This window comes from Amblyomma americanum, chromosome 9, assembly GCF_052857255.1.
Source record: "Amblyomma americanum isolate KBUSLIRL-KWMA chromosome 9, ASM5285725v1, whole genome shotgun sequence".
Classification (NCBI taxonomy): domain Eukaryota; kingdom Metazoa; phylum Arthropoda; class Arachnida; order Ixodida; family Ixodidae; genus Amblyomma; species Amblyomma americanum.
The window spans coordinates 136,025,566-136,044,655 of NC_135505.1; the positions used below are offsets into that span (position 1 = coordinate 136,025,566).

Genomic DNA, 19,090 nt, shown 5'->3' on the forward strand with positions numbered 1-19,090 from the left:
TACGATCCAAAACGCCATATTATGGAAAACGTAGCTACTTAATAAGGTAAAAAGGCATTTACTGACAATTTCACTTCACAAAAATGCCGATCAGCATTTCTTGACACAAGCCTGTCTTCTAAGTTTTCGCATTGTCCTTAGCGCAGAAGGAAGTTTGCCACACCTCCAGTTCACTGGCAACAGTGAAAGTAAGTAGAATTGCCACCTCATTGTTTTCAGATGCTTTGCCCCCTTGCATAAGTGCACTGAGGGAAAGCCACCACTGCAGCCAACTGTCTCAGTGTTCTTTGTCTTAAGCTGTTTTCCCCAGACCCAACCCACTCTTATTCAAGTGCATCGCTGCAGCCCTTAAGTGCTTTGCCCTTTTTGCCTTAAGCATTGCGAAGGAGCCGCTGGGTTTCTCTACGACATCGCATCCCCACGGGAAAGGCCTCCTTGCATGATACCACCCTTTAGGAGGACCACGATGGCGAAAATTGTCCAGTGTCCCGCGTCGGAATCCGTGTGGCAGGTGGCGTTTCAAGGGGAGTTCCTGCTATCCATCTGCCACCTGCTAAGCCCCGACTAGAAAGAAACACTGGCTATAATAGAACACCGGCCCTAGCAACTTGTTAAGGACCATGCAGTTAGTGCAGGTGATAGTGATTGGGTGGGTTCTAGTGATGACAGTACACTGCAGAGAAGCGACCACGGCGGGCGAATGCCGCTGCATTCCAGCTTGACCCACTCGTACGTTCGCACATGTGAAGTAGGTCGCTAAATGTACTACAGAAGAATCTGTCCCAATTTGTAATGCAGTAGCCAGAAAATCGTGCTATCCGAGAACACATTCATCGAAAGAAAAGCAGTGAAACTCTGCGGAGAGATTTTTTACAGTCCGTATTTTGAGAGTACGGACTGGGAACATATCAACGACGTTCTACCATCTTTGCCCAATAGGGCGCAGTTCGCAGACACCAGGTTTCACAGAGGGCTAAAATGAACAAGAACTGTTGGAAAAAGTTATGCAAATGATTCAGGAATCTCTGAGCAGAGTACCCAACCCACAACCCGGGAAGCAAGCTTCTGCAAAATACTCTGCGGGACTCTCACCCGTGGAGTCGACGAATGGGCACCACTTTGGACAGGTCCAGGTTACTTCTTATCTTGCTCACCATTTCCATGATGTCATCTGTGACATAAAAGGAGTTGAGGAGAAAGCAAGCAATCGGGAAATTTAGTGAGCAGGCAAGGCAGTGAAAAAATCGTTAATTCAGACCTCACGAAACTGGAAAAGAACGTCTGAACCATCCGAAGGTCAAATTACCAAATGGCCAACAGTCATCTGCTTCAAACGCGAAAACTGCGCGGCAAACTTTCTGCAGTTCTGTCAAATGCTTTTAAGCATACACGATATCGGGGGTGTCAGAAACTGTACTGTTCCATGGTAAGGGTCCCCGTGGTCTCTTATACGAGGCAACAAGATGGCGGTGGAGCTTCCACATGCAGCATCACCTGTGAGGAGGCTTCACCGCACTAACGGCAAACAGCACATGAAAAGAGCACACTTTTGATACACTGGAAAACCAGCAAAACAGCACCGAAGGAAGAGGGGGGATGCACACACTGGTGCTGGAGCAGGAGGGTGTCTGCACAAGATGAGTTGTTCGACCACTGACAAGTCATTCAGTGCATGCCCAAGGGTGGATGTTTGGATGATCGCTTGCCAAGCAGGTCTTACCTCGACACGGCACCCCTTCGGAAGAAAGCCCCTTTAAAACAAGCAGTGCAAGCCCAGTAACGCCTAAATTAACGTGCATCCAATGCCATAGACTTGCATAGCATTAGGCGGGACCAAAGAAGCAGTTTGAATTATCCCAATCAATGGGAGCTGAATTAGCGAGGTTTTACTGTACTCAATGAGCAGTGTAATCAATGCGTGAATTGAAAAAATCTGCTAACTTTCTGCCCCCCCCCCCAATGAAAAATGCACAGGCAATCATATGAGTGATGCAACAAATCTGCATTAGCAGTATTGGTTGTTCATTTCACTTCCACAATGACTGCCTTCCCATCACGACTTTCAATTGTATTTCACCGTTAATTTTACTTTCCAGTGATGTGGTTTCTCATGGGTGGAGACGTTAGGAGGGCCCGGAGTCCAAGCCATCCACTGTCGCAGGCTGTTGTGAGCCAGACCATATCATTATGCACACATGTTCATGCATTCATTTCGATTGCTCTGGGAATGTCAGCGGTGACACTGCAAGTGCAAAGCGACTTCGGTGGCCGTTTTGTGGTGAAACCAACCGAATGAGATATTGAACTCCGTGGGCGAACTTAGATGCACAAAAAAAAAATGGCTCCCTAATTGAGAAACCTTCAGTGAAGTGCAGTTTTGCTCCAAAAAATGTTCGTTGAGAGGGGAAATAATTGCACTTCCTAGCACGGTTTGGCGACAGGGAATCGCAAATACTTCGTTGTAGCAGGGTAGGACTGTAACGCTAACATATTAAAAGCACACATCAGAGAGGTCTTTTGGGACTGATATGCACCGACCTGACCACAACAAGATACCAAGACATGACTGCAATGAATGCACAGAACATGCCATACCTGACAGGTACTGCTTCAGGGTGGCCAGCTCAAGGTCCACGAATGCACCAAGTTCAGCCTCCCGGCAGCTGGCCAGAAAGCGCAGCACAGTGGCCTGGCGCGCGGTGAAGCTGCTCTTGCCTCCGGTTGCTAAGCCAGAGCGCGTGTGCATCTTGCCATACAGCACCCTGAGTGTAGGACACCACCAAGAACAACCACAATGATGCCATGGTAATGTGTGCCACAATAGGCCATCCCACTATCATTGTAGAAAAATTGCATCCAATTTTCTGCCACAACGAAGGTCCTTTTCACACATTACCATTCCCACCACAACCTTTTGGCATTCTCTGCCACTACTCAATCCCAAGGGAACCAAAAAATTTGCCATTTTGTCCAGTTCTTTTATGCACACTCAATGTACAGCCCAGTGCCGTTCTTGTTGCAAATTTCAGCTTTTATGCAAACAAAAGTTGGTCCAATCTCTTCTTCCCGACTGTATAGACAAATTGCTAGACAGGTCACAAGCACCTTTTTCTTGAATATCTAATCAACTGTCATTAAACGCAGACCTGAAAAACACGACACAATGCAAGCTGGAAGCAGCAAAGGGTTTGGTACAGATGCTCTCTGTAATGTATTGTATTTCCAGAGCACGGGCAACGACAACGGTGCAGTTTCCATTAAGCTTCCTTGCCTCATCAAGATTGGAATGACCTCCGCACGGTGTTCTTCTTGTACCGCTCCCTCTCCCGCATCATCGACGTTGAAGAGAACCACCTCCGACCGGAAGCTGGCCTCGTCCAGGAGCCTTTCAAAGTTCTCTCTGCAACAGAGAGAAAGAGGCAGAAAAAGGGCGATTAAAAAAAAAAGCATTTAAACCTCAATGTAACCAACTCCAATGTAACGAAATCCTCACTGTAATGAAATATTTTGGTTTTCACAACTTCGTGTCCATGGAACACACCATGTGTTTTTAGTTTTGACATAACAAAGTAAATTTTACAGCACTTTCAACGCATCCAAATTCCACTGCTGGCTCAAAATGAACTCTGCGAGCCCTATTGTACTGCGAGCTTGAATGGATAAGCAGGACACATACGCAGTGCATACTCAGGCGCACACCGGAGTGCGTGCAAGGAAGTAGGTGCCACCTCGCTGGCAAATAGAGTGCACGGCAGATGAAAATGCGATGACGGTGGAGCACGCCATCTCTTGCGCCATTTGGGCTAGTCCGGTTGAGGTTTGTAAACGTCAGCCAGGCCAGCCACAGCTCTCGCAATCTTGCCAAAAATTGATTCGAAATGTGGTGCCCTGCTTGTGCTCAAAGGAAGCATGCAGCGTTTATCACATTTATGTATTTCAAAAGCTCGGTAAAAGGACTGGAAGGGTTGGCACACTCGCCAGCCTTGCAACCACGTGTCCCACTCAGATGTGCACATACGCACGAAGAAACAAATGGTCGTGCTTGTGCAGAAAAGTGATGAGGTGCACCACCGGTCCGATTTCATTTCATCTGGTGCTGACTGGGGGATTCCACTATACTAGAGGACACTCTTCACGTTGTCACCGACATGGCGAAAGCGAGGGGGGCAGGCCGGCGTGGGCCGCCGCCAACCTTCCTTAGTTTCCCTGGCTCCCTTCCACAAGGCCGCGGCAGCGGCGATGGCTGAACGCGCGATTGGGTCGGCAACAATGACAGCAAAACCAAAACTCTATACAGGCGCACCGTCCCTATCATCCGTATTAACAGGCCACTTCATCACAAGTAAAGGTTTTCCCCATGAGTGGTCTACGAAATGCTTGGGAGGATTCTCTGCACACGAGGAGATAAATTTCGGTGTAGCGAAATTCTAAATTTTTTTAAGTATATTACCGGCTTCGTGATATCGAGGTTGAACTACAGAATAGTACACATCCACAAACAGAGAAATATATCAGGCTGTTTTGTTGCCAACCATAAACGAAGAATGAGACACTTCAAAGAAGACAAATTACACAGAGAAATTTTCCTGTGCCATGCCTGATGCCAACGTAATCAACCGACACCAAAACTGCTCATTTTGCTGCCACATGTGCGTGTGTCACGAAAGAAGTGCTTCAACAATGGCTTTACCTGTAAGGTGTCAGGAACTTCTGGCCATAACTTAGGATGCAGGCAAATGCCAGTTTCTGGACCTCCGCATCTCTGAAAGTCAGCAGCTGTCAAAAAAAGGACGGGAGTGCGTCAACGAAAATTTCGGGATTGCAAGACTCCCGAGCTCCAAATATTGTTTAGTTTGATAACACGAAGGCAGGCACAAAAAAATAGAAAGGAGGTAAAGGAATGGGCTGGCAAACTACGATGTCCCACAAAAAAAGCCTAGCCACTAGTTTTCAGCGGCCCAGGCCCCTACCATGAAGGTAAACCCAAACAAGCAGGTGCCTTATTAAACTCTCATGGCTTGTTATTGTCATATCACCGATACCGTATTTACTCGAATGTAACGCGAGTTTTTTCCCGGATTTTTTCCCCTTAAAGTCTACCCTCGTGTTATAATCGAATACCGCACTTCGATTGGCCTAAAGCAGTGCCACGGTGCAGCCATTTCAAAGCAATCAGCTTCGTTTCATCTTCCGCAGTTTTGTGATCTTATGCTGGCAACATGGGTACCACGGAAGCGAAATCCTCATCCATCCAAAGTCAAAGCGTTGTTCTCTGTCGATTTTTTGTGTTAGTTGCGGCCTTGCGTTCAACGCGTCATCGCATCGTGTTCTTGTGGCGTCGCTCGCAGTATATTAATTCAGTGCACATGATGGCAACGCATCGTGCTCAGTGCGACGCTCGTTTTAAGAGAAAAGCGATCCTTTAGCTGAAGAGGTCGGCAATTCTGCGGCAGCTCGAAGACTTGACCTCAACGAGTCAACCATCCGCGGATGGCGGCTGCAGCGGGAGGGGTTTTTTAAATGTGAGCCCGACTGCAAAGGATTTCGTAGGCCTTGCCCCAGCCACCACGTTGAGCTGGAGAAAAAAGTGGCGGACTTTGTTATCGAGCAGCGCAATTGTCTCATGGGGGTCAGTGTCGAGCTGATCCGCTGGAAAGAGAGCCATTGCTCGGGAGATGGGAAGTTCAGATCATCTCGTGGGTGGGCCCAAACGTTCATGAAGAGGAATGGATTCTCTCTGCGGCGAACAACATCGGTACGGTAGAAGTTACTGGGAGACTTCGATAGCGAAAAGGAAGACTCCATTTTCAAAAACTAGGCCTCCGAAAGCGAGGAAGACGAATAAACATGTTGGCCATGATGTCTATTCAAGATACTTTGTTTTGCATTCTTAAGCTTCGAGTTACATTCGTGGTTTTATTTTTTCTTGCTGGGCAGCATGTAAAGTCATCCCTCGCATTACATTTGCAGTCGCGTTACATTCGAGTAAATACGGTACCCAATACATTCTCGTTCAGGGAAAAGAATGCATGAGTCACAAGACTGGCCTCCTAAAACAAACATCCTCACATAACAAACGTACTGCCTGTAGAAGACACCAAACTTATTTGAAATTTTATTTGACCGCAGTGTAAATTTCATCCCATATGATAAGTGTTCCTCCCGAATCAGCACCATGTTTCCTGACAAAAAAAAAAAGTGTGTTTGGCATGCAAGCAATGTGGTGAATCACTGGTCATGCTGACACACGGGGAAAAGCCTTACGTCAAGGTATGTCTCGTACAACCTCTCGTGCTTGGAGACCGCCCTGGGGTTGGAAAACTTAGACAACAGCCTGAGATGGTCACAAAGACTCCTGGAACACGCAGAACACAAGGAAAAACATTATTTTTTTTAATATGCCAGCCTACGATTTCAAGCGACCAAAAAAAGTGACGTCACAACAGGTGCAGATTGCAACTAGTACCTGACAAGCTTCAGCCTCGTCCGAGGCGGCACATGCTGACCTTCGTCGCGCAGCTCGTTCTCCTCGTTGTCTTCATTCTCTCCACCTTCCGCCTCATCCTGTTGCGGCTCTTCAATGATGATGACGCTGGCCTCTTCCAGCTTCGGTTTTCCTTCTTCAGCATTGTCAGCAGGCAGAGCAGCATCCGCTTTTCGTATATCATGGTGAGGAGCCATCTGCATGTTGGGCCACAACTCCTTTCTGAAAGGAAGTTTCCACCACAGCTGACTCAGTGTGGCGGCAGGGTTTGCCAGTTTATAACACCCACTGAGTGAATCAGCCCTTCATCGGGTAAAGAAACATTTAAGTGAGGTTTGGTTATGGTCCCACACACTACAACAAAGTGTTTAAGATACCTTTTGACTTTTCGACCATGCTCTACAACTTGTTTCTAAAACTTGAAAGTGGAGAAAATCCATGGGAATTCCACTGGTGCCAAGGCGAACTGCAGGGCGCAATGCAATATCCTACGCACCATTAGAGCGGTGGCAGCGGCGTCAGAGCCGTAACTGAACCTCCCGCTGTCATGTTATCAGCGCTATCATGTGCTTATCTTCACAGACATGTTTCTTGCACTGCCGTCACTATTCAGGACCATAATGCATGGGCCGTTACCCAAAGTGACACAATAAAATACAGAAATTGCGATGCCTATCCAAGCCGATTCATTTGCTCATTACAGAACTGCGCATTTGTCGGCGGCAAAGAACTCGTTTGACAGCGTCAACGATGCCCGCTTGCTATTTATTCAGTCCGAAAAAGCGAACGTTCAGGTTTTACAGGGCCCGAAAGATCCGTCACGAATAAGACATGTTCCTAAGAGGAGTGTGACAATTCCCCAACGAAGTTCAAAATATCCCACAAATCCAAATTATCGAATTCCGAACAATCGGTCATCTACTGTACTCACAGCCACTGATCCGGAGCAAAGGCGCACAAGTGCTATTACAGTACACACCCCACTCACTGAACAGACAACCCTGTCAGAGCTGGCAAGCAAGCAGGGACTCACTCGAGAAAACGGTAGAACAAGGCCACTACATCCCGGCTGCGGCGTTCGGCAACCCCAGCAAATTGTTCAGCAGCATTCCACAGCAGGTGGCGGTGGTTGACATAGTCAGGCTTGTCGTTCAGCTTTGTGGACGCCTCAAGCGCTTCGTCAAAGACACCCACAAGCCCCTCACCAGCCAAACCATCCACGTCGTTCTGCTCTTCGGAAGCCACGGGCAGTGCGGTTTCTACAAACGATAAAGGCTCCTATGAAGGCTAAGCTTTATGCTAAGTGTATACAAAGTTTGTCAAATGTGGAGTTACAGACAGACACAAAACATGATGAGAGATGCAAGCTTCACTGCGGAACAGAAACAGCATGCATTTTGCAAAGGTGCAAGCATCGTTTTGGCAGTGATGCTGGGCCAAGGCCTTTCCCAAGACTCGCAGCAGTTCATATTCCGCATCAACTTCATCCAGTCCATGCACAAGAATGTTCTTATCCCATCCATCTCCAATGTTGGCTGCATTACTCTGTTTTCTACCCCCGGTCCCTACTTCAATTGCCACTATCCACTCATTGTATGCATTAGACGTCCCGGCCAAGTTTATATCTTCCTTGATTTGAGTTAGAACAGAAATCCTCTCTGGCAAGTTTACCAAACTAACACTGCAAAACCCTCTAGTATGACATCATACTTTGTGCAAGGTTCCTGGGGAAACACAGAAGCTCTCCCACCATAAAAATACTATTACAGTAAAAGCTCTTCAGACTTCAAGGCACTGGAAAAAAAATGTTTGAATTATCCTAAGAACAAACTATCGAATTATCTGTAAAAAACTGAAACACTTGCATCACGGTGAATTTGGTGAAAGACAATGGCGACAATGGTCGCCTGGTCTCAATATGAGAGCAGAGCTACAATTTCTGGCATTTCCGTCAGTGCTTTATTATGCGTAAACTGTCGGAAGCGTCAGAGCAGAACTGCTCCAAAATGGCAAGGGCCTCCCCAGCATCCTTCACCATGTGACCTTGTAGTTGTGGAGGCCCCTCACAAGTGGCTGCATTTCTTGTTAGGAGGCTTCACAACATAATGAGCGAACGGCGTGTGGCGAGCGTGCAGTTTTGGCACAATGAAAGAATAGCAGAACTGCGCAGATGGAAGAGCGAAAAATGCGCAGCGATGCCAATCGGTGTCCGAAACAGCACGTGGCTGGGCTTGGCTGCCTGGCTAATACGTGCGCAATAGCTGCCATCGCTGCAGGCTGGCGTGGAAACTAAAGCGAAACTAGCGAAACTAAAACTAAGTGTCCAAGCTGGTCAGGGGAGACGAGGCGATCAATTTTTTGTCACACCTGCTATGGCTCTCTCTAACGTCACAGGTGTGATGGTAACCCTGGAGCATGCAATCCAGGTTTGAGTAAAGCTACTTTGACCATCATTTGCCGTGCCGGTCACACCTGGACGCAGCCTCCCTTCAGGAGCCCGTTCAGATTAATCCGTGTGAAGCCTACAGGATCTGAATTAAAGTGTGTCTGATGCCATAGACTTACATGGGCCTTGGCAGTTTAACGGGGGATGTGGGGATCAGATCGCAAAAATTGCGAAAAAAGTTTATTTTTAAAAAGTACACTTTTTGGTATCTGCAAAACTCTTTCTATGTTGCAATGAAATATTTCACCCAAAAATAAACTCTAAGCGGTCCAAATAAATATATTTGTGAGCAACTACGCATAGACAGTGTGTGCTAGTTTAGAACTTTCATGCTTGTTTTCTCGAAAGTTTGTTTTGATCTTATCATCTTGCTCGTGGAAAGCATAGCACGGCAATGGGAGCACGGATTTTAATCCCGTTTGTTTTGCTGTAATTGCTGAAATGTGCCTTACGTGAAGGCAGTCTCACATTTACCGCTTAGGCTCACCATTTTTTATTACACAGTAATTGAAGCATGATACATTCTAAACATAAAGAGAAGGTGCATACTATGTCGTTTAGGAAAAGGGCAGAGAAATTTGAAAAAAAAAAAATAAGAGAATCTTGATTTAGGCCATACTTCTTAGTAACTACTAAAAGCATTTACAGACCCATAATCCATTTTGCTGTCACGCTAGGCTTTCCACGAGCAAGCAACATGTGACCAACATATAAACAAGGATAAAATAAAAACTACCAAAGATATCATTGTGAAACATTGTAGCTGTCTGTCTGATGCCATTTCAAGCCAGTCTGCCAAATTTCATCACTCTAAATCAAAAAATAAAAAAGTTCGCTTCAATCCCCTCATCCCCCCTTAAATAATTTGAATTTTCGAATTAATGGGAGATGAATTAATGAGCTTTTCCTGTGTTTTTTCACGCGAGTGTCTCTACCACAAGCCTAAGAACAGCTGAATTGAGAAGCTGTTTGCTGCCTGAGAAGGAGACCAACCTATTTTGTCGTACACAGATGTCAGGTGGTCCACGAGAGTGCTCCAAAAGGCACCGTCGGTGGTGGCGTGGCTGGCGAGAATTTCCTGGGTGGGCTGCCAGAGGAGCTGGAAGTTGACCAGCAGGGTGCCCAGCAGGTAGTAAATGGGGGCCTGAAACCAAAACGATCATTATTAAATTACAGCGCAAGCTCCATACACTAACAATGCCAAAAGGCATTCAACTGCTGCTGCAGTACCTACAGACCCCTCCTATACACCTCCGATTAAGGGGGGACACTTATTTTTAGTCTAATCCTAATGAAACTGTATCAACTTGCTCAGTTTTTTTTACTGATTTCTAATATGAAACTGCTTTTTAAACACGTCTGCTGGTTCCTAAGATAATTAATTTTAATTAGTAATTTATTAGTACCTCGGTACGGAAAAAATGGCTCAATAAAAAATAATTTTTAACCCATGGCTACACAATATGGTGAGTAAAGAGTGCAATAATCACAGCAGTTTTTTCAGTTTACTCTTATTAGTATTTTACAGCACTTAGAATAGCAGCATTCAAAGTGTGAATATCATGCATAGATAAACTTTGCAAAATTATAAATTCCTGAAGCGCGATTCAACAATTGTGCTTCGATTATTGCATACATTGTGCCTTCAGCTTCAATTAGCAAACAATATGACATGTCTATCTGTCCTAGACGTTCAGGTATTGACGTACTAAGACAGCCAGGTGTCCAAAATTTTCATGGTGTTAAATCGCCTGCTCCTACACAAATTCAGCCCACACAGTGATCTCAATTTAATATTATGGTCAAAATACAAATTTCCTGGAGGAGAATTAAAATTGGTAGAGTTGAAGAATAATAGCTATAGGGTCCAAAAATGTCATTTTTTTTAAATTGATTTTTGGGTCATTTTTTGATCCCAGAGACCAGTGTCCCGCCTTAACCCTGTCCAGTGCCATCTGCGTCCACCTTATCCCCACCCCTTTTCTAAACTCCTCCACCCATTTGACATGCTGCCGCCCTCTGCTAAGCTTACCCTCTTGAAATCCCCTTTGTTCTCCAAAGGAAGGAGTTCCAAAACAGGGTTCTGTAGAACCCAGGGGATCATTGGAGTGCTTATTGGGGTTCCCTGAACACCTACATATTCCATGCATGCCTGAAGAGCACCTTTCCTTTAAACACTTTATTTAGAGACTAATCCCACTGTATTGCTAACTACACACTGCTTCGCTCTACAGTCAGTCATGATTCATTTAATCAGGCATTTCTTCAGGTGCCATGTGTCTGCATGGCATCTTGCTTCTTCTAGTGGGTTGCATTGCTCCGTCTTCAAACCATGCAACATGCACCGGGTGGCCAGGAGTGCGCACTGCGGCACAAGTGCGGCGCGGACATGACATAAGCCCGACTCTGGCTGAAATGCAAGCTACTATTGTCGCACACAAGCGTAACATGGAAAACGGCAAAATCCACAATTTTTTAAGCCAGCTTTTCACAGCAATGCGATTTTTTTTTTTTAGGTTCGCAGATTTCTCTGGCTGCTTGTTTCTTTAGACCATTTTTCGGGTCTTGCCGAGTCCCGAAAATCGGTCAGTAACTGTAGTTCGGGACACTCACCATTGAATAAGCACCCAGAGACACACCAGAAGCTGACAGCTGCTCAGAATTCAGGGCCTGAAGCAGCTTCAGTCTCGCACGGTAGTCCTGCACTGTCAGGGGCACGACCTCCGCCGAGAGGCACACGTCAAACACATAGCACGCCGAAGCAAACTCCCCTTGCTGAAAAAAATAATAATAATAATAATAATTGTGTAGTGCAGTGCATGTACACACTGCCGCGAGTACGCACTACAATGTAACGCGCACAAAATTCTGTCGTGCATTGTAAACTCAAACCACGGATGCTACCATGCACGCATCAACCCATGAACATGCACCTGTCACTGCATGAGCATGTGCGCTTCACCCTGCAAAACGCACATGTCACCCCACAAATACGTAGGTCACACCACAGGCATGCGGGATGACTCGCATGTTCTTCACCCCAGTAGAAATGCGCCCATCGCTGCCAAAACTGAAGCTTCCCAAAAGCAGTACTCACCATTTCATCCTTTCCTCGAACTTCGGAAGCAGCCTCAGGTTTGAATGCTGACAAGACCCGCAAGGACAGCAGTCTAACCTAGAGTGCAGAAGGAAGCGTCTTAGTTGCACTTGCCCAACTTAACATTTCCACTATTTCTTTTACACATTCACTGCGTCCTATGTCACCGTGTGGTCCCGTCATTTATTCGTGCTGTGCGGCCATGAATACTAGCTCACACAATGAAGCCATGGGACAGATCTTATTGTGAGGTCCTCCTTGATAGACCTTACAATAAAATTTGACCCATGGCTTCATCACGTGACCCAGTATTCGTGGCCGCACAGCATGAATAAATGACGTGACCCACGACGCAGTGAATGAGTTCAAAACCCATATAAAGCCGTTAAAATCTACGACTATATTGCGCAACGTCCACGGAGGCACATCCATTAAAAGTCACAAAGCATAAGCCTTTGCAGCAACCAAAACAAGTGTTCATCCACAACTCCCAGAAAGCAACCCATTTCAAATCCACGAAGCCACTGCTAGTGAAAAACGTAATGAAACAATGGCCATAAGGTAATAAAGTGTAGGTAAATTTCTCTGCCATCTGCGTATCCTACAATGTCTACAAACACAATGACAGCAGCTAAAGAACTGCCACTTCTTTTTGTTTTGCTATACGAGTGTTTCACCCTATTAGCAATAACTACAAAAATATGCAGTAAGGCACACGTATGCACGCACTCACAGAACAAAGGTTGATGCAAAAACTTACCACACTATGTGGTGACGCAAGGTTGCGTTCAAGTACCCCATAGAACGATCTCAGCATATCTTCAGGCTGCCATTCTGCAGGCATCGAAGACTTGGTTGTGTGGGTCAGGTAAATGTCCGCTGCCTTCAGCAGGCAGACATTGCCTGGGGAGCTTCTACACACAACAAGAAACACAACAGAGACACATTATCAGCACTTTTTTTCCCCGGGCACGGATACCAGGGAACCCTTTTTCAGCCACGATACAAGACAGCTAAAAATTTTACTCGCAAAGAAGCACAAATGCTTGTTCAGACCAGATAGACCGTGGCTAGAAAGAGCTAATGGAAATGAAGCGAAAGGCAGGATTGACTAACAAACTAGTCAATTTATGGGTTTTGGTTTATGGGGTTTAATATCCCAGAGCGACTCAGACTATGAGGGAAGCCACAGTGCAGGGTTTCGAATAATTTCGACCACCTGGGGTTCTTTAACGTGCACTGACATCACACAGTACACGGGCCTCTAGCATTTCACTTCCATCGAAATAAGACTGCTGCGGCTGGGGTCAAATGCACGTCTTTTGAGTCAGCAGCTCAGCACCATAACCAATGAGCCACCGCGGCGGCTACAATGAATTTTTATGTGCCCAAGCAACACCCAAGGTTATGACGCACAATGCAGCGGAAAGATCGCCATTAATTTCGGCACATTGGGGTTCTGTAGCATGCACAACAAAGCTCGGTACTATGGTATTTTTTGCATTTCACCTCCATCGAAGCTGCCTCAGCCGAGACTGAACTTGCAATTTTCTGTTTGAAAGCCACGATCCGAACACCCATTCAAGTGACATGCAGCCTCCTTTTAACGCACCTGAGCAATTTGACCAGGGCCTCACAGGTGATGTTCGCCAGGGCGCCTTTGAACTTGCACAGGGCAGCAGTGGCCACAGCTTGCAGGAAGACGAATGACAGCCGTGTGATAGATGGAGCCGGTGGAGTCTTCACGAGGAGGCAATCTGCGAGTTCCCGCAAACCTCGGCCCACAGACTTTCCCATTTCTTCCACGTCTCCCCACGCGCTGGAAAAATGAAAGAACGAATGTGAAGTGAAAGCATTAGTCTTCAAAACCAGTGCAAAAAAAAAAGAAAGCTAAGAACAAAGTATATGCTGGTTAATAAGGACAAAGACGCAATGCATTTTGCTAGATGCCTATGCGCAGTTGTTTTTACCCATTATGTTGGAACAAAACAAAAACAAAACACATAGAAACAGGAAAGACAGGAAAAAGTGCCTTTTCTTCCTGTCCTTCGTGTTTCCGTGCGTTTTGCCTTGTTGTGCTCCGACATAATGGATCGCCATCAACTCACCCACATTTAGTAAACTCACATATCAGTAAAAACAAGGGTGCAGTAAAGTGAAACTGCAGTCCCATGTGGCTTCCATAGACGACTGTGCATTTTTTCCCCATTACTAGTAAAGACACCTCCGTTGTGCAGTCAAACCTCAATATAATAAACACCAATATTATGAATTATTGGCTAGATCAAGCACTGGGTACTTTTTGTCAACAAACATATGCAATTTATACTTTACATATCGAATGCGGTTGGCCATGAAACAGTTATATCAAACCCCCCAGCGCCAAGCGGCGTCAGTCCGAATGGCAGGCGGCAGGTTTCGCCGCAGTACACAAGTCGCTTTCTGCGCGACACGGGTGTGATGCGGGGAAGACATCCTGGCTGGCGCTTAACCTCACTGTTGCGCGCTTCCGGCGCTGTGTGAAAAAGCCACACCAACTGGCGCAGGCTCTTTGAGGCGTCGGAAAAAGCCTCCAGCGCTTTCGAAACATCGCCAAAACCTGGGAAAAGATATCTTCGTTTCACTAGCAAGGATAGCCAGAGTTGCCATCCCTCCACTGACAAATTTCCACTGCCCTTCTGTGACTAACTTTTACATTACAAATTTTGACTACAACGAACTACTTTACAATTTTTTACCTGTTTGCTATAACGAGTTTAGACTGTAGCACACCGCATATGGCCAGGCCGAAATATCTAAGCTTCCGCCATATACATTGCCACATATGGCGTACACTGCATAACGGCTGCTGCCTAGGTAGTAGGACATAGGTTATCCAAACTATCAGGGCGAGATAGCAAGAGGGGAAAAGATAGCCTCCCACTTCCCCTTAAGACCACAAGGCACAATGCCATCTCATTCTTTTGCTCTAGCAGCCTTTCATATACAGTACAGCTCCAAACATGCGAGTTTACTGCCCAGCTTTTCAGAATACAATGAGGCTGTCGATGCATTGACTATCTTTTGCACAATTTTTTTTTTCTTTAGGGTCTCTGCTATAAAGCATCGACGTGGTTCTGCTGCACATTGGTCGCTAAAAACACACCAGCTGTCTGGTGAAAGATTGTCAACCAACTCCAAAAGTGGCTCCCTTAAAATGTGCAACTCACCTCAGATGAGGTAGACAAACCAGGCCGGCCCAATGCATAGGGTCGGCCACATCCTTGGCTAAGGCCTCGAGGACAGCGTCCGCAAGGGAAGCCACACTCTCCCTGCAAAGATGAGAAGAATGGGGAGACTCAGACCACGTGAGCTGCACCTCTCTTGTTCCCCTTAGCAAAAAAGACCACCGTGGTTTGCTCATGAACTGAGCCATGCTTTTACAGCTTTCCAATTCTACAGCATAAGCATTGGCATAACACGCCACTCAGATTGGTCAGCATGCAGTAATGTCATGCATAATGTCACTGCAGCGTGCCACGCTGACCAGTCCAAACACAAAGACACCACAGGGGCATCACGTACTCTCTACTAGAGAAAGCAAATAATAACGAATAAATTACACTATGTTTCCCAATCGCAAACTGCAGTTGCTGAATCTCGCATTACACTATGGTGACCACCTTGCGAGTTTGTTAAAATTTTTAATCACCCCCATCCCTGAAACTTTCTCCTGCTCCAACCACAAGCCCCTGCCACCCTTCAGAAAACAGAAAAGAAAGTATAAATATGGCAAATGTCAGTCACCATGTCATAACATGGGAACCATGGAAACACCAACTAAAGTCCGTTTCACACATCAGGTGCAACGCTGTCAAAGCTGACGCTCCTGTTAGTGCTGCCTACGTCCGCGACCAAAAAGTAGTGCATCGCTTGTGGTCATAAAGAAATCCGGACCGCAATGAAGAGACATCCTGTTGTTTCTTCGTTGAGACTATTTTAAACTAACCAACAGCATATCACTGAAGACTTGTGGCCACAATAAAGAAACAACACGGTGTAGCACAGGCCGTAGGAGAAAGGTGTTGCAATAGGGATTACTTTAATTAGCTGAGAACAATAGCAAACCATGTAGCAGCATCACACCTCCATAGCAATAATCAACAATAAAGAAATCATCTACAGCACAGCCTTGCCTTGTGTCGTCAGAGGTGCACAGGGGAAGGGGCCTCCATTCCCGCAGCAGCTTCTCAGCCGTCACAGACATCGGCCTCCGACGGAGGACCACCTCAGAGAGGAGGGTCAGCGCATGTGTCCTGTCTTTGCAGCTTGCACAGTATCGGACCACGTGACAGAGGACATCCTAGAAGAGAGGGGGCAGCGTCCAATTACCGCAAACCATGCAGCCAGCAATGCCATCGTCCAATCGGAGACCTCGCTACCACTTATCCCAAGTCTGATACAGTATGAGGTGCAAAAAAGTCACTGACACAAGCAAGCTAGCATAAAAATCTACAGAGGCGCCTAAACGCCGTATGTGCTGGCAATGCGGATAGCATTGGAAGCTGTCGATGCCTTCACCGGAAGTGACGTCATGTCCAGTCTGGTGTCGTCACTTCTCGCCAGCCAATGGGCGAATTTTATGACCGACAACACGTTTGCTTTTCTGATGAGACTTTAAATGCTATCGCATTAACGACTGTTTCAGCAACATCTCTCAGTTTTAAGCACTAACCGGTAAATTCCTAAACATGCCTCAACTCACACTCCTACTGCAAGCAGCCCACAAGGCCTGTTTTCCACTTCGGAAACGTTCCTTAAAGGGACACTGAGGAGAAATTGAAGTTGGCTTGTATCGATAGAATAGCAGCTCCTGATCACAAAAACGCCACTCTTACTGAAAACAAAGCTCTTGTAATGTAGAAAATAGCAAGAACCAAAATACAGGTGTCGCCGGCACAGGCCAATCTCGCAAGTACAAGCGTGATGACTTCCTAGGACAAGAGGCGCCACCATAGAGGAATTTTCCTTACTTCATGGAAGCCACGAATCTCTGAGGCTGGCAAAGGAAGGTTGCGCACCGCACCGCTAGCCGTCAGAAATCACGGAGTCTGCGTTTACGTCACGTATCACGTCACTCCGTTCTGAGACGTCATAACAGTTGCCGTGTCGTCATAAGAGTTCCCTGAGTTTGTTGAAAAACTTTTTCATCTTCGAATCCAAATTTCTTTGAAATAAATGCATCTTTCGCGCCCGGACAAGCGGCAACAAAGCCATGAAATGCCGAACTATCAGATTTTGCTAACAAAAAAAAAATGATAGAGTTCTCCTCAGTGTCCCTTTAACATGAGCCTGGATGAGTCGAGGATGGTTTCCATATTCCCAGTGCCCATATCAACAAGACATGACTTGTACGCATGGAGTGACATAAATCAGTCACTGTGTCGACTTCATTCTACCCGTAGACAAACCTTTTCATGAAAGTGCATGCGATGCACATGCAGAGAACCATGCACTGAAGCATCGACTGGGCGACGGCTTCAATCCATTGAATTTGCAGTTTTCAACACATTGTCGTTTTACGACTCCAAACGTAGCTGGCCTCCCGATGTCCCTGTCGCTGACGACAATCATTTTCAGTCGCTGTCTCCAATACTGTAGCTTATCATCGTACTGTGCTTCTATGGTGCAGGCAATTTCCACGTCATCACTGGAAACACGAGTAACGTTATGGCCTACCACGTGCCGAGTTGTGGAGGGCATCTCACAGCTAGCTAATCGTGAGCTCACTCTTTACCTACTTGGCAATGTTTCTGGCGGCTTACGGTGTATCGCAAAGCTGTGCGGGGGACTCCGGAGGTGCAGATAAGCAGTATTACAAGCATTTGTGCTGTACACATCAGTGGCTTGCCTGGTGTGCCTCAGGATACGTACACCTCGAAATACAACCCAGCAATGCCAAGTAAATGCGTGGTTTCGCTTGTCCCGCAGAAAGAATATTCGTGGCCTGCGGAAGGGCATGGCTTTTCAAGTGCGTTGATAAATGCAGCTCACAGCTTACTCCCAAGACGCAAGTGGCATTCGCTTCTTGGGAGTCTGCAGCATTGCAACATGCTGCATAAGACAAAATCCGAGCAGACGCTTCGCCAAGTTTCATACGATGCCCGAATGCCCTATGTCGTGTCCTACGCAGACGCTACATCACCGGCAGCAAATGTTGCCGGACGCAGAGATATTTCTGGCCATTTTTCACTACTGCCCACAAAACATGTTTTACTAGGCTGTGCACATCGCAGTTCCCGGTGAAGGTTGCTCACAAGACTCAATGTGAAAAAATGCGCTTGTTACATGTAGCAGCATGCAGTTTTCAGCTGAACTTTCCATTTTATTTTAATCTCCACAAGCCATCCACATTTCCTCAGGAAAGATGAGGTGGACGGATGTTTCTCGAGGAGCGCCTCATCGCAGTAAATGTTGTGGAGAGTTCATGAATCCTAATGGACCTTCAACTGGAAAAGCAGCCTTTTGCTCCACCCGACGAATTGGAGGTGGAGCGTCAAGTCGAGGCGTGTTTTGTGAATTTGGGCTTAAGTCATTTCACTCTACAGTCATCATTTCCAATTGCAGCCTCATCAGCTACATGGTACATGCTAAATGACTCATGATACAGAGCTCCTCTTAGCTGCACAAGATCTTTCGGCAAGGCAAATGCAATATGGTGCTTGTGATTATATGTTAGTTTGCATGTTGTGAGTTGACTGTGTGATTCAAGCATATCCTGCAAGCAGACAAATATATGCTATTTCAATGGACAGCTCAAGCACGAGGAAAACTAGAATCAATATAAACGTTGTCAGTAACCTCAGTATCCTGATGCCATTCACATAAAATTTCATAACCTTGTCCACAACCTGCACGAAACAACCTACGGAACGCTATCTTTGTTACCAATGTGTGAAAAAAAAAATGCTTTGCAAAAATGTATCTAGACAAAGACAAGAGCGTCCCAAGCAATGTGCCACTGGCAGGAGTAACACTTTGGCATGCAACAAAAATAAAAACCAACTGCACAGCAGGTCAGGCC

At 46.2% G+C, this 19,090-nt stretch overlaps 1 protein-coding gene across 2 annotated transcripts in view; it reads right to left on the reverse strand.

Moving 5' to 3' along the window:
- LOC144104483 (small subunit processome component 20 homolog) overlaps positions 1–19,090 on the reverse strand; it is an 85,536-nt gene that overhangs the window by 47,938 nt on the left and 18,508 nt on the right. For both annotated transcript variants that reach the window (XM_077637525.1, XM_077637526.1), the window contains exons 13-26: positions 16,203–16,369; positions 15,237–15,338; positions 13,640–13,846; positions 12,788–12,941; positions 12,028–12,105; positions 11,544–11,705; positions 9,924–10,074; positions 7,518–7,743; positions 6,467–6,706; positions 6,265–6,355; positions 4,691–4,776; positions 3,272–3,400; positions 2,596–2,762; positions 1,093–1,171 (exon numbers count right to left, since the gene is read on the reverse strand). In XM_077637525.1, the coding sequence (XP_077493651.1) occupies positions 1,093–1,171; positions 2,596–2,762; positions 3,272–3,400; positions 4,691–4,776; positions 6,265–6,355; positions 6,467–6,706; positions 7,518–7,743; positions 9,924–10,074; positions 11,544–11,705; positions 12,028–12,105; positions 12,788–12,941; positions 13,640–13,846; positions 15,237–15,338; positions 16,203–16,369 (2,039 nt within the window). The remainder of the gene's footprint in view (positions 1–1,092; positions 1,172–2,595; positions 2,763–3,271; positions 3,401–4,690; positions 4,777–6,264; positions 6,356–6,466; positions 6,707–7,517; positions 7,744–9,923; positions 10,075–11,543; positions 11,706–12,027; positions 12,106–12,787; positions 12,942–13,639; positions 13,847–15,236; positions 15,339–16,202; positions 16,370–19,090) is intronic.